This window comes from Leptonotus elevatus, chromosome 21, assembly GCF_054856555.1.
Source record: "Leptonotus elevatus isolate MCC_2025b chromosome 21, RoL_Lele_1.0, whole genome shotgun sequence".
NCBI classification, from domain to species: domain Eukaryota; kingdom Metazoa; phylum Chordata; class Actinopteri; order Syngnathiformes; family Syngnathidae; genus Leptonotus; species Leptonotus elevatus.
The window spans coordinates 655,951-671,650 of NC_141259.1; the positions used below are offsets into that span (position 1 = coordinate 655,951).

At 41.6% G+C, this 15,700-nt stretch overlaps 2 protein-coding genes across 6 annotated transcripts in view; one reads left to right on the forward strand and one right to left on the reverse strand.

Annotated features, from left to right (window-relative positions):
- LOC147155499 (ATP-binding cassette sub-family D member 3-like) overlaps positions 1–6,164 on the reverse strand; it is a 110,279-nt gene extending 104,115 nt beyond the window's left edge. For all 3 annotated transcript variants that reach the window (XR_015092042.1, XR_015092041.1, XM_086065902.1), the window contains exons 1-4: positions 6,019–6,164; positions 5,764–5,930; positions 4,162–4,198; positions 3,939–4,037 (exon numbers count right to left, since the gene is read on the reverse strand). Coding sequence is in view for 1 of the 3 variants with exons in the window: in XM_086065902.1 (XP_085922028.1) it covers positions 3,939–4,037; positions 4,162–4,198; positions 5,764–5,873 (246 nt within the window). In the remaining 2 variants the exon portion in view is untranslated. The remainder of the gene's footprint in view (positions 1–3,938; positions 4,038–4,161; positions 4,199–5,763; positions 5,931–6,018) is intronic.
- Positions 6,165–10,767: 4,603 nt separating this feature from the next.
- LOC147155500 (uncharacterized) lies at positions 10,768–14,831 on the forward strand. Of its 3 annotated transcripts, none has more exons than XM_086066569.1 (2): positions 10,768–12,437; positions 14,632–14,688. In XM_086066569.1, exons 1-2 carry the CDS (start codon positions 10,793–10,795, stop codon positions 14,652–14,654), a joined length of 1,668 nt encoding a protein of 555 aa, XP_085922695.1. In that variant the 5' UTR covers positions 10,768–10,792; the 3' UTR covers positions 14,655–14,688. The 3 variants fall into 3 exon arrangements, 2 of the variants coding, with proteins under 2 accessions (XP_085922695.1, XP_085922694.1); XM_086066568.1 differs by lacking the exon at positions 14,632–14,688 and adding an exon at positions 12,535–12,598; XR_015092209.1 differs by lacking the exon at positions 10,768–12,437 and adding an exon at positions 13,252–13,745 and having other exon boundaries at positions 14,632–14,831.
- Positions 14,832–15,700: the final 869 nt, after the last annotated feature.

Consider the following 15,700-nt stretch of genomic DNA (forward strand, 5'->3'; position numbering starts at 1 on the left):
CAGCTGAGTCTAATTATTCATTACACAGAAGACTGAGCAAAAGTGGTACAAAAATTTAAAAAAGATGGAACTGCAACCATCTCACAGAAACGTCAAGGTCGTCCACGGATGTTGTTAACTCGACAGCAGTGTCTTCTGATGAAAAGGGTGGAAGAAAATCGACATCTAAGTTCACTGCAGTTATCGAAGGGAATAAAAAGCCAAACTGGGGTGACTATTTCCCGTGACACAATACGGCGTACACTGCAGAGGAATGGCATGCATGGTCGCCGTCCACGGAAGAAGCCTCTCGTAAAGCCCAGGCAAAAAAAAAGTGCGCTAGGGCCCATGCTGACAAAGATGAAGAGTACTGGGACTCTACCCTGGAGTGATGAGACCAAGATAAATGTTTTTGGAACTGATGGCTTCAAAACTGTATGGCGTCGCAAAAGGTGAGGAATACAAGGAAGAATGCATGGTGCCTACAGTGAAACATGGTGGTGGCAGTGTCCTCATGTGGGGTTGCATGAGTACTGCTGGTGTCGGGGATCTGCATTTCATTGATGGCATCATGAATTCACAGCTGTATTGCTCAATTTTGAAAGAAAGGATGCTGCCATCACTCCATGCCCTTGGTCGTCGTGCACTTTTCCAACATGACAATAATCCTAGGCACACATCTAAGGCCACTGTTGGATTTCTGAAGAAGAACCAGGTGAAAGTGATTCAGTGGCCAAGTATGTCTCCTGATCTGAACCCAATTGAACACCTATGGGGAATTCTAAAGAGAAAAGTTGAGCATCACTCCCCATCCGGCATCCGGTCTCTAAAAGAGGCCATTCTTGAAGAATGGAAAAAGATTGATGCAACAAAATGGGCCCGATTGGAGACCGCAGTATAGATGCTGCGGTGGGGTGCGCTCCTGCTCCTGGGTTTGCTCTTCGGCCGGTGGCCCTGGCGGGGCCCGGGGGTCGTCCTTTGGCGCTGCCGCGGCCTGGGGGGCCCTGAGGTGTTGCGCTTGCTCTGTCCTGGCAGGGGTCGACGGCTCCCCTCTTTGGTGGAGATTTTCATGCATGCCAGATCCACCACACCAGCATCTATCGAAACTCAGACACAATTTGCTTCTTCCTCAGGTCATTGAATCGGTGGAGGCTGGTGTCTGTGGATCTTACTCTGCTTCGTTTGTCCTTCCTTCCTTTCCTCAGTCTCTCCTTTGGTCTCTTATGGTCTCCCTGATTTTTTGGATTTGTTGGAATTTAGATGTTTCTGGGGTTGGTGAAGAACTCTGGTTGGTGGCCCGGTGGGTGGTGTCTGGTCGGTGCTGGATTTCACCTTCCTTTGTTTTCTTTGGTTCTTCCTCGGGTCTCCTGACGGCGGTGTTCGGTTTAGGTGAACGGTATGGGATTTTTTTTTAATAGGTTTTTGGTGAACTAACGAATACACACACGCACATACCAAAAAAACAAACAAAAAAAAGGAGCAATGATGACATTACCGAATGAACAATACTGAGCTCTTTAAGAAAAATATATAAATAAAAAAAGAAGAAAATAAAAAAAGATATGTTGCCAGCTGGCTCATTCAATACCTTGAAGACTTAGTGCTGTGATAAAAAAAAATCGTGGAGGCCATACAAAGGACTAAATTTAGAATTTTTTTTGTGGGGTGTACTTTTGCATCACCCCTATTTGAGTAAAACTGAAAAATGTGTAATCAAATTTTTATTATTAACCTTACTTCCATGTTATAAGTTAACCAGATGTATATTAAACTTAGTCTTGCCAACAATTTGGAAATAGTTTTTGTGTTCATTGAGATATTGTTTCAAATGTTACTTTTCAAAGGGGGTGTACTCATTTACGCTGAGTACTGTATATGTACACTTTTAAAACTATGCCAATGGGGGGAACTCAATGCCCAAAAATAAAATAGGACGCAGATTTTTGAGGGTCTTATCATTGACCAAAAAGCTTTACACACTCATCACAACCGGCATTTTTTTTTTCCATATATAAAGGTTCATTATTATATTTTCAACAAAATTCTGCTTCCAATGTGCCACTACCCCAACGTGCCACTACCCCAACGTGCCACTACCCCAACCTGCAAGTACACCAAAGTGGCCCGGGCTGCGAGGGCCCTTTATAGCTGCTCGCAGCTCTAGTTATTATTATTATTATTATTATTATTATTATTAAGAATAATAACTCTGAAAAGATTAAGATTATACTTTGGGAGTTAAAATGAAGTCCCACAAATTTAACTCTGCCATTTTAACTCTCCATTTTTTCTGTGTATTAATATGGGCGTTGGGTAACAAAAAAAAAAACACTTTTCCCAGGACTTATTCCTTATCCAAGCGAAAAGAAGAAGTTCACAGAATTAACAATTTAATTTATTATGTAGCGTCAAGCAAATTTTTAGTTGAAGATTACAAGTATTTCATAGTGCAGTTGCTATCTATGCATTCGAAAATTCAATCCATCAATGACCGCCGCCCATTTTATTGACGATTGCTAATTGACGGGAAACTTGATAGATGCCCACTTCGAATGACGGAAACTAGTGTTGTTCCGATACCGTTTTTTGGCCCCCAAAACCGATTCCGATACCCAGCTTTCCAGTATCGGCCGAAGCCGATACCCAAGTTTTTTTTTCTCAAAATGAAAAAGCTGTCTTGCCATTGGTTCAGAGCATTCAAAGGCGAATAGGATATCTTAGCTCGGCATGCAGTGAACATTTCACATATCAGTGAATGTCATGCATGAGCAAGACACAAGATGCTGCATCCAAAGTTCTATATTAGCGTCAGAATTAATGGCATCGGCATTTTACTTGTTAGTACTAACCGATATCATTGTTTTAATGCTGTATCGGGGCGCCTCTGTCGATACCAGATACAACACTAACGGAAGCATTGACGGACGCTCATTTAGCTGGGCAATTGACGAATGATGGATTGATGATTACAATGCGGTTTGGGTTGAAATATTGACGGGTTGACGATGAGGGAAAGGTGTTCCGACTGTTGCCGATTGCCGAATGACGGACGCTCAAAATCCTCTTTACAATACACGTATGGATATTCAGGCGTCAGAATCGATATTGCACATTCATTTGTAAATCATGTAGGCAGTTAACCACTCGTGCAAGCTTACACATGCACTTAATTGCAAAGCAGCAGCAGGAGAAGAGAGTGGGGGGAGCGGAGAGACACTGGTGCAGACGGTTTACTTAATCAAAAAAGTGTACATGCGTAGGTGTCCCAGGAATTCAAGTCTGTTCTAAAAATAGCTCAGCAGTGATTTGACACTGTGACTTGCTAAGAAAAATTTAAACAGAGGAAGACTATCAACATTTATTTATTTATTTATTTATATTTAACATGGTACATGTTTTTAATGTACCAATTTTACTATATTTTGATTAAAAACTAAATGTTTTAAATGGGAAAAAAATTATTTCCCCAAATATTTTAAATAAGCACATTTTAGAGCTGTAATTTTAATACTATGATATTTTTACTCATATTGGCCCATGCCTATTTTTTTTTTAAAGTTCCCTGGTGTGTCTGTGAAAGTGGCATCTTGCTCTGCAATGCACGCGCATTTAGACCATGCATGCCACTTGGTGGCAAACCAGAAGAGTTGCTAACAAATTTTTTTTTGCCATCCAGCATAATAAACATCATTTAGATATACATATGGGTCTTATAATAAAAATGCATGTAAAGCAATGTAAAATGTCGGGATACGTATCGCCTTAAAGAGCATGTATTGGGATACATATGTATCGCCATACGTATTGTATTGTGACCCATGTATCGTGATACGCATCGTATCGTGAGGTTGTTGGCAATACACGGCAATACACAGCCCCAGCGCCCACCTCTGTGAAAAATACATTTGCATCTGAGCGACTTCGAAATACACAAAAGCAAAATAAGAATGAATTCTTACCTCCATGCAAAAAATCTGAGGTACCATAGACCGCAATATCCGTAGAATTTGAAGAAAGAAAACTTTGTCAACAGCTGCACGGTCTTTTTTGCCATCCTTCTGTACAAAAGACACGACAAATAAAAATAATTTAGATCTGTAGTGCAATTATGAAAAATATCCCTTTAAAGACTATTACAGCAAATGTAATTGATATTGTTATACCATTTAACAATCAACTTACATCCAAGTTCCGCACCAAATCTGATCCTCGTTTTGGACTGCAAGAAAGGAAAAAAATTAAGTCTAACATCTTGTATTGTTCATTCCTTTCCTTTGACAAGCAGCCATTAACATCCCAGTGATACAGCCGTACGTATACGTACGTACGTACGCGTACGCATACGTACTCACGCGAAAAAAAACGGTACATCAACGGTAGTTGAATGTTGAGCAAAGGTTGTGAATACGTACGCGTACGTACGCGTACGTACGCGTACGCGTAAGTATTCACAACCTTTGCTCAACATTCAACTACCGTTGATGTACCGTTTTTTTTAGGGTTGTCAAGGTTAAAGCGTTAATTACTTAATTAATCACTAAACAATTAGCGCATTAATCATGTACTAACGCAGATTAATCACACTATTATTTTTTACCACAGATGATCTTAAGCTTTGCAGTGGATGGTTACGTTAAAGATAGCAGTTTGTATTTGAGAAATAAACATAACTACATGCATTAAAGTAAAGCATTTAATAAATGTTTGCGCATGACATTCAGAATATTCGTTCATGTCAAACTATCAGGGTCATTTTTTCCCCATTTTAAATTATGCAAGTAATTGACTGATTAGAAAAAGAGGAGGATGAGCATGTGCAGTGGATAAAAAAAAACGTTCTCATAACATTAAATGAAAGAATTAACACATAACAGGTGCTCTTTAAATTTGGCAGGCAAGAAATGTTGATAAAAAGTATTTTTAATTAAGCGATTAATAGTGATTAATCAAAATTCTCAAATGTGATTAATCTGATTAAAGAATGTAACCGTTTGACAGCTCTATTTATTTATTTTTTATACAAAATACAACTATTTACAACTTCAGTGGAGTAACATATTCGATTAATAAATAATCAGCTGATTTAAGTAATTGTGATAACATTTTGTGTAGCTAGACTTTGGCTACGTGACATGCAAAGATTAACCAACCGTGATTTGATAGTGCAGCATGACCTTTGGCATAGCTTAACCAGAGAAAACTCTGGAATGCTTAACATTTGTTCAGAAATTATGCTAGTACTAGCAAAGGCTTTAATCATTATTTGTTGAAGGTGATTGGAAGATCAAACTGTGTACAAATGTTAATGTCATTAAAATGTGTACAAATGTTAATGTCATTAAAATGTGTACAAATGTTAATGTCATTAAAATGTGTACAAATGTTAATGTCATTAAAATGTGTACAAATGTTAATGTCATTAAAATGTGTACAAATTGTAATGTCATTAAAATGTGTACAAATTGTAATGTCATTAAAATGTGTACAAATTGTAATGTCATTAAAATGTGTACAAATTGTAATGTCATTAAAATGTGTACAAATTTTAATGTCATTAAAATGCGTACAATAGCAAACAATGCAACTTAGCTTTCATGAATTTCTACAACTTGAACTTGTACAGCAAGGTTAATCGAATGTGCAGAATAAGAAACTTCGCTACACCAAAAATGTATGTACCGTACTGTAGTCTGATGTTTAGCACACTTAGGCTGTCACCTGTCAAGTCAACACCGAGGAACGCGTCGAGCGCTTCGTAAAACAGCTTCTTTTTATACCACTTACCAGTCCTGCTTTGGCCTTCGTCTTCTGTTTTTCAGCAAATATAACATCAGCAAAATGCCACCTGCTATTGAGGAGTTCTTCGCTGTGACATGTTTACTGAAAGCCGCCATTGTTTCAACACAAGGGTCGGATGGTCTGAGTCACTGTGTTGGTGTGTTCCAGAGACGCTGCATCAGAAAAGAAAATAATCAAATTCGACGACAACGACTTTATGCCTGTAAATATAGTTACTTATTAAGTCACGAAATCTTGTACCTCAAAGACTTTATGCTGGCATTCCTCAAAAAAAAAACACTAACATATCGTTAAGTATGCTTTGGTGCCAGCCAGATTCAGGACAGCTAAATGTTTTAAGAAAAAGTGATCACGTGGTACTATATTTCCTCCCACATATCGTTGCAATCTCCACACATACAAGATCTCTTTTCTTTTCCATGTGATAAACACACACACATCAGACGCGTCTGGTTATATTATCGCCATCTATCGGTCAGATACGACAACGCACTGCTCTGGTGGTTTCAATACTCGGGCGGTTTAGATCAGTGGTTCTCAAATGGGGGTACATTAAGGCACTCGAGGGGGTACGTGAAATTTAAAAACAATTTAAAAACAATTTATTTAAAAAGTACAGTAAAAGTATATTTCAGAAAAATGTTAGCTCATAAAATGAATGTTATATTCAGTAGGAGTCAATGTTATTTTAGTTAACGAAAACTAAAGGAAAAATGTGATTTTGGGAAGATTTATTATTTCGATATTAACCGGAATAAAGACGTTTGAAAGTGTGCACAGAATTTATGTCATCTAGCAGCAGCCAATAGAAAAGCACCTTCAGATGACGTTGCTCCTAGGAGACAAATTTTCCAACTCAGCCGAAATGCAAAATGTTACTTTTTCCATTTTACCATGGTTTTTATTAAATATTGCGCACAAGTAATGCAGTTTTTTTTAACAAGAACGAAAACCAATACTGAAACTAACTAAAACTAAGCATTTTTTTTTTTGAAGAACTAAAGCTAATAAAAACTAACACAACCACCCTGAAAACTAACTACACTTAATTAAAAAACAAAACTCAAAACAAAAAAATACTAAACTAAAATGTGATAGAATTATTAACATTGTTTTTCTGTTTTACATATATATTCTTCAAAGTGTTTTTGATTTTAGTTAGATAAATCCAACTGTGGTAGAATGTGGTCTGTTTTCCCCCTAAGGAAGTGAGGTGTCGGAATCCACACAGCAGGTATGCGGGAATCTCTGGAGCCAGCTCTCCCGAGGTCAATAGTTTATCTAGGAAGCCAATTGTTTACCTCAATATTTGGTAAGGACTGAAAGAACTCAATAGGAGTTGGCCAGATTGTATCTCACTCTGCTGACAGGACAAGATCAAAGGGGGGGCTGTGCTCTGTGTGGAGTTTTATGAGGGGGCCTGGTAGAGGGAGAAGGGGGGCCAAGTGGCCCACATCCAGGAGGAAGAGATAAGAGAGGGGGTGTGTAGAATTGGGGTGACAGGAAATATCACATGCTGAGAAGGGGCCAAATGGTCAATGAGGGGGAGGGAACCATTACTGTATATATGCATGTATGAACTTTGAAAAGAACACATTTGTGGGTGAGCTGCGATGATTGAGCAGTAACACAGATGACTTTCAGAATCTGAAATAAAGCTGGCAAACTTGTTCACAGATTTCAACTTTGAATTTATTTGAACACGCAGAAATCAAGGAAATGATTTCCAACAATTGGTGACCCCGACGCTAAAAGTGAGAAGGTAAGAGGATTTCGAGCTGCAGTGATTGATGAACGAATGGAACTTCTAGGCGCCTAAATAATTAATTACAGTAAGTGGAGACGTTAATCCACGTAGAGGAGTTCTGTCTGTTTAAAATCATTGCAACTTGTTTTCGTCTGCTAAATTGTGTAGATTTGTACATGAGATCTGTTTGAACAAGTTGTAGTTTGATGTCGTTCTAAAAATTTCTGCGACATTGAACTATAAACACGTACGTGGGGTGGAGCATGTGGTGATGAACGTGCTGGCCCGGACCGGTTAATGCGCGCGGCTGCTGGGGACAGAGCCATGTTATCAGGAAGAAGCAACGTCTTATTAATTGGTAAAATTCTGTTTTTGCGTTGTGAAGGATTCGAGAGACTATGATATTTATTTTTTGAATATAAGGATAAAGAGGTTACGGGGTTTCGTGGATATTTGAAGATCCATTGGTAAATCTGAAGATCATAGTAGACGCGCCTGCCCTTGGCAGTTTGGTTGGTTCAGGATTGTTCTTTCAGGTAGTACATGTCGCCTGTATAAGAACGTCCATTTTTTCACGTAATAAGTTATTTTAAAAGTGCGCGCGCTGTTGAAATTGAACAGTTGGGGGAGTCAGGTCGATTGCAACGGACATTGGGTTTTAAACGTTGTATTTGCGATCGCTAGATTACGTGTGATTTTGTTTTGATTTTGCGCTGAAAGAGCGCCTTGCATGACATATGCAGTAAAAGAGAGACAGTTTTGACACTGCGGAATTGGATCACGTGATTCGTTGTCTGTGTATGTTCTGTGAGTCATTGTGTATTCGTTGTGTGTGTACGTTCTATGTTGTGTTGTGCGTGCTGTGTGTTTTGTGGGCTTCTGTGATTGCTTGTTGTACGGTTGTTTAAACGTTGTCGAATAAATTTACCCTATTCGAACTATCATATTGTAAAGTGAGACGTCACTGCATTGATAAATATTGATACTGCTTAGGTAGTATATACACTTGTTGGAACTACGAGTGGTAAGAACTCTGAATAATGGAGGGCGATTTTGATCGTAACACTGAATGGTTTGATCTTAATGTACTTCCGGTACATAGTGGAAATTTGAACTTGGACGCGCAAGTTAAGCATGCTTCCGGAGTTGCGGTTGGAACTGTGCGTGAAAAGAGTCGGCGAAAGATGCAAGCATTGTTGATAGATTGGGTTACGGCTGCTTGCGACAAGGGTTGGTTCCCACCGTTGATGTCCACGGTTTGTTTGATCGGTCTGATGAAAGCTGTGGAATTAGCATGAGTAAACAAACGGCTCTCGCTGGAAAAAATGGTACGACAGACTTTTGTGTTTTCTTTGAAAGGTAGAAAAGTGAGACGAAATTGTAGACATGTGGATCAAATGATGAGGAATGCTAGGATGTTGGCGATGGGCAGTTCGGTTAAAATTGCTTGAGGAGCGTTGGTAAAAGCGGGTGCTAAGGATGTGGCTAATTGTGATGCTAACATTGTTGCACCTCTGGCGAGCAGCGGGCCGCTCGTTGCTGTTTTGTCTGATGTTGTTAACCCGTTTACAGGCTCACCGTACAAGCCTACGGCTCAGATGCTGCAGGATTTGCAGGCACCGATGTTGACGGTAAATAGCGGTAATCTTGATGTGGAATGGCATAGTGGTAATGATAAAAATTCTGGACCGCTTCGGTCTACGTTACAGGCCGCGGCTGACGGCTTGGCAGCTGGCGTAACCGCCTCTGTGACACGTTTGGAGTCTCTCTTGTACGAAATTTTGGAAATGAGGGCGAGTCCGAAAGTGAAATTGGACAAAGCAAGTGCTTTTAAATTGGAACTAGCTAGACATGCTGAAGTGCCCCAGGTTGTTCGTCGCAAATGGCTTATGGTTATTTCTCGCTTTGAGAAAGATGCAAATGACGACTTGACAGAAGACGAATACTTTGGACGACGTAACTGTGACGTGAGGTCTGACACTTCTAATGCATTGGCGAAGAACTATGTTACTGTAGACATTCATGAACAGTTGGATGAGCTGTCGTGTGGAGTTGGAGATGTTGTGGAACAATATGACTTTAGCACGCCTGACAGACTCCCGGAGGATACTCCGAGGAGAATGGTGACTCGTTCTAAGGGAGTTTTGCAAGCACCTATGTTGACAAAAGTTGATCCGGCTTCCGGACATTCGGCGACTGTGTATAAACCTTATTTGCCGACTGATCTGTATGTGCTTGTGCAAAAACTTCCCCCGTTGCAAGCAGGTGGAGAAAATTGGTTGCGCTCGCTACAAAGAAGTGTGACAGGTCAGATTTTGACAGCTGGAGACATGCGTGCTCTTTTAACGGGGGCGTGTCCTTTGTCTCAGCTGGACGCGCTGATGGCTAATTCAGGAATGTCATCTTTGAGTGACGGTGAGGCATTGTCCCGTGAGGATTATTTGACGCTGTTTGGAGCGCTAGGTGGATTGTTTCCGCTTCCGGATGTGGTCATATCTGATTTACTGTACGCTCCGAAAGTTGATGAAGAGGCTGCGACATTTATTGACCGTGCTCTTGTGGAATTTTCCTTAAAGACTGGTCATTTACCGACTGATTCTACACTGTACTCTCAAGTTTTTCGTGCGGCAGTGCTAAAAGGTGTCCCTAAGTCTGTGAGGCAGGCCATGGAAATGAATCCCGATTTGCCTGGCTCTGAACACGTACGGTGGTTATCTCATCTGAAACATCATCTGAGAAGGTATGCAAAAGATCTTGAATCTAAAACTGACAAACATAGGTCTACTGAATTACAATTGGCTGCTATACAATTGCAGACTTTGAAAAAAAGTACAGAGGAGACTTTGGCTCTCCCGGCTTCTACTGTTGACTCATCACCTATTCTTGTTTCTGAGTGTGCTATGTATCAATCGAGATCAGCTATCAGCCAGGACCAGTGTTTCAATTGTGGACGTTTCGGCCACTGGGCGGACACCTGTCGAAATCACCTACGTGGGAGAAGCAGAGGTGGAAGGCGTCTACAGGGCGGACGCGGCTATTACCAGCCAAGAGGACGTGAGTCACGAAATGTTCCTCCACGCCAGACTTCATCCCAGCAACAGTATCCGCCGGTGCCGAATCAGCGATTTCTGCCGCCACATAGCGGACAGTATCCACAATGACGGGGCCCAGAATCCACCTTATGTGCACTGCAGGAGCCTATGATTGCATTAAAGGTGAGCGGAACTACTATTTATGGTAGACACTGGAGCACGCCACTCTACCATTATGACTTTACCAAATGGAAGTACGCTCTCCAATGATGGCATCTCGTTGGTTGGATTCAAGGGAGAGAACACTATCCTGCACATGACGAACCCGTTGCAGACGGAGTGCTGCTCGCAAACATTTATGCATTCGTTTGTTTATGCTCCAAGTTGTCCTGTGAATCTTTTGGGAAGGGATCTTCTCATAAGGACTGCTCCATTGATTCAATGCGGGTCAGAGGGGCTGACGCTTCAGTTCCCAGATGGACATACTTTTCACTGCGGGGGTGATTCCTCCTCGAATGTCTCCTCCCAGTTCCCTGTGGTGACTTCACACGCCATGACATGTTCCTCTGCTGACATGTACTGGGCAAAGATTGACACTGATTCCCCCGGCTGGAGGGAAGCGGAGACGTTTTGGAAGACTTGGTCCTCCTGGGTGCGACATCTCAGGCCATATGATGTGATATCGGATTGTATACATTGTACACTATTTTACGACAGATGTGGTGATGAGTTATACAGTGAAGCTTTCAGTGCAATTGTTGACAATGTTTGGGAGTTGCGTGTGGGTGATCTGTTTGCAGGACCTGCCGGAGTGGCTTTTTCGGTTGTTCTGACGGAGGAACAGTCTCGATGGTATGAGATGGCAGTACCACCTGGTGTATCTGTGCTGGCATGTCATCCTCACATTTCTTTGATGGTGTCATCCCAGCATACGGCGAAGGATTTAGGTCCATTTGTCCTGGCTTGCACAAAAGCGACGGATTGGCAGCCTTCAATTCATACAGATTTACTGTATTCCAAATCTCTTGATGCCTATTGGATTAAATCTGATTTGTTTATTTCCATGTCTGTCTTAGAACATCAACTTTTGGACCGACATCATGGCCGAGAGACATCTGACAGTGAGCTTGCTGGTGACATCTTACACTCCATGCCTGCTGCACTGTGGTCTACTGACCCGACTGATGTGGGACTGTGTAAAGTGGCACCTGTGACTTTTGAAATGAAACCTGGCTCCGTTTGGGTACCACAGTACCCGATGAAGGAGGAGGGGCGACTTGGCATCTCAGTAACAATTGATGGGTTGCTGAAAGCAGGAGTTCTTTGTAAGATGGATAGGTCTGATTACAATACTCCCATTCTCCCAGTAGTAAAGAAAAATACTGGCGAATTCCGAATGGTGCATGATCTCAGGGCGATCAATGCTAAAGTTCTGACACCCTCGCTGCCGGTGCCAAATCCTCATTCAGCTCTGTCACAGATATCTCCGTTGCACACGCATTTTACCTGCATTGACCTTGCAAATGCATTTTTTTGCATTCCTCTTGACTTGTCTATGAGGAAGTATTTTGCATTTTTGTGGAATAATGAATGTTATTCCTACACCCGGCTTCCTCAGGGTTTTGTGCTGTCTCCTGGTGCGTTCAATGCTTCTCTTAGGCAATTGCTGTCACCTCTCCAACTTCCTACTGATGTTCTTTTAGTGCAGTATGTAGATGATCTGCTCCTTGCTGCGCCTTCCGAGGAGTCCTGCCTTCAAGCTACACAGCTCCTTTTGAGTCACCTGGCTTCGGTGGGCTTGAAGTGCTCCAAAAGCAAACTTCAGATTGCCCGGCCTCAGGTTTCATTCTTGGGTCGACTTATATCGAGGCATGGAACAGGTATTTCTCCGTCGCATAAAGATGTCATTTTGCACCATCCTAAACCGACAAATGTTAAACAAATGTTGGCTTTTCTGGGTCTGTGTAACTTTTCCAGACATCATGTTCCGGATTTTGCGGAACTGACTCACGCATTGAGAGAATTGGTGAACGAAAAGGGAATGAGAAACCTGTCGCTTGTTCTAAATTGGACACAAGCTGCTGAAAACTCTTTTGTTCTGCTGAAACAATTTTTGTCTTCGGCTGCAGCTCTTGTAGTCCCTGACTACACTAAAATGTTCTTCCTTGATGTTTCTGAAAAATCCAGCAGTGTGTCGGCTGTTCTTTTTCAGAAGGGGGAAGATGGTAATAGACATGTTTGTCTTTATGCATCAACACCTCTGGAAAAATATGAACAACGTCACCCGCTGTGCGCAGCTTTTGCTTCAGCATTAGCTCGCTTGATTCAGAAAACATCTCATATTGTGCTACATCATCCGCTGACAGTACGTACAGCTCATAGTACAGTACAATACATAACCAGCCAAGCATTTACTATGACAGGGGGACGACAGAGAAAGATTGAATCAGTTCTAACACAACCTCACATTTTGTTTGTACATGAGGGGATTAACATGGCAGATGGCATAATTGAGGGACAATCCCACTGCTGCACTCAACGAATTCTGGAAGACAACTCACTGAGAAAAGATCTTTACGATACCGCAATAAATGACCCAGACTTGACGTTATTTACTGATGGCTGTTGTTTTAAGGGCAATGAAGGACTTCAGTCAGGTTTTGCGGTTACACAGATGATTGGAGCATCCTTTGATCTGTTAGTGGCAGACAGACTCACAGGACCACAGTCAGCTCAAAGAGCGGAGATAGTGGCTTTGATAGCTGCACTTCAGTTAGCCAAAGATAAGACTGTGAACATTTACACTGACTCGGCGTATGCACATGTAGTGATACACACAGCCATGAAAGAATGGCAAAGAAATGACTTTATGACTGCTTCAGGGACGCCTATCAAACACCATCAGGACATACTTGAATTAAAAAAAGCTTTGCTCCTGCCTAACGCAGTAGCTATAATTAAGTGTAAAGGTCATTCAAAAACTAATGATTTTGTGTCAGTGGGAAATGATTCCGCAGACAGGGCTGCAAAAAATGCAGCAGGGTACAGCCCAACCTTACAACTGATGGTGAGTGAAGGTGAATTAGGACAAAAAATAACTACGGAAACAATTAAGCTGTGGCAAGAAAAGGCCAGTCCAGAAGAACAGAGTGTGTGGCTGGGAAAAGGAGGACAAAAGGATGAAGCAGGTGTATGGCAGAAACAAGGTAAATATATCCCATCACAGAAGCAATTAAAAAACCTGATTTCTGAAGCACATGGACTTTGCCATGTGGGTACAGAAGAAGTGATGAGACGGCTGCAGAATTGGTGGCATCCTTACATGAGACAAATTGTTAAAAGTGAACTGCAGGACTGCAATGTTTGCAATAAATTTAACAGTATGCCTACATCTAAACCTCCCCAGGGCACTCACGATCCAGAAGTGACTGCCCCGGGACAAATAATCTCAATGGATTTTACTGACATGATCAGGCCCGTACAAGGGTACCGATATTTGTTGGTAATTGTGGACTCCTTTTCCGGATGGCCGGAGGCATATCAATGCAAATCTGAAACCGCAGAGGTTGTGGTAAAACATTTGATAAATCATTACATCCCATCACATGGGTTTCCCAGGAAAATTAGATCAGATAATGGGACTCATTTCAAAAATAAACATCTACAGGAAGTAGAAAAAGCATTGGGACTAAGACATACATTTGGGTCCGTATATCATCCCCAATCTCAAGGACAGGTCGAGAGAATGAATAGAAACATAAAAGAAAAATTAGCTAAACCACTGGCCTCATCAAATTTGAATTGGCTACAAGCTCTTCCTATTGCACTAATGAATGTGTGAATGTCATTAAACTCAGCTAAAGGCTGGACTCCATTTGAAGGTCACAAAAACAGACCATTTCCAGCTCCAAATGTGCCGCTGGAAGAGTCACACATTGAAGAACCTCCAGTACTAAAACAATTAGTGTCTACGTTCTCTAAGCTAACAAAAAAGTGGCCAGTTGCTCCTTTAGAAATAAATGATTGTGAATATGTGTGGTTGAAGGTAACTAAGCGAAAATGGTCTTTCCCCAGGTGGACAGGCCCACATCGTGTAACCGAGAGAACGTCCTGTGCAGTGCGCTTGCATAGGAAGGGGGACACCTGGTACCACCTGTCATCCACCAGGCCGGCAGGGAAACCAGCTGGCTCAACAATCCAACCTGCAATCATCGGATGTCCCGATCTAGGAGCCACGTCAACTGATGATCCAGTTTCCGGCTCAGGAGCTGTCGTTTGAGGACATCATTCAATCTTAATGAACGAAGATCAAGAGCAAGTGCCTTTTCTTGGGCAATCATTCCTTTGATCAGTCACATTTTGGGCAGAATAATCCCAGGTGACAAATCGAAGAATTTGGGTAGTCTACCCCAAATTCTTGAAGAAGAGACGAACTATTGCGACACTCTTTTCATTCAAAAAGACCTTCAAAGAACTTCATTACGAGATGGCTTCAAAGCTGAAAAACATATCCTTCTGCTGTACTGCGACCTTTCTTCTCATGATGACTTGGTACTTTTTTCAGCCTTTTGACACAACTTTGAACGCAATTACAACGTATCGTATTAAGTGAAGTATTAAGTCTACATATAATCCCTGGGTCACATTCTGGACTTATGAGAAATCAATTGCTGTGACAGTTGCTCCAAATACAAACACTTCTGTTAAAATTCCTATTAGATCCTTAAAGGGATTTGGTAGGGGGAGACAGACTAAGGGGGAAGATTGGATAAGATACTGGTGGTATTTGACAGGTCATGTACGACGAGATTGGAATGCTCTGATAACAACACAGGATGGAAGATACTGGCGTCCGGGAACTAGTGAGGAGGCAGTCTTCTTTAGCAAAAGAATAACATTGCGTAATATGGGGGGGCGACTCTATATGAACTTTATTTTTCCAGAAGGGGAATTACGGTCGCCTAACACAACAATTGATAACGCCTCCTGTTTTGGATTTTTGTTGTGGGCCTGGTTCTCCAGACATGACCCATATTTCCCCATTTTAGTATGCGTAAATAAAACAATGAGTAATTTAGAACAGCCAAAAATGACTAAATACACAATGGAGAGCGGAGTAAAGGCGGTCAGCGTACCAACTGAG

What these genes read in the sequence shown, in the direction of transcription:
- LOC147155500 (XM_086066568.1), top strand. Translation starts at nt 10,793, where the DNA reads ATGACTTTACCAAATGGAAGTACGCTCTCCAATGATGGCATCTCGTTG. An exon ending in TATATCGAGGCATGGAACAG is followed by an intron (nt 12,438 to 12,534) that starts GTATTTCTCCGT and finishes TAACTTTTCCAG; the next exon opens with ACATCATGTTCCGGATTTTG.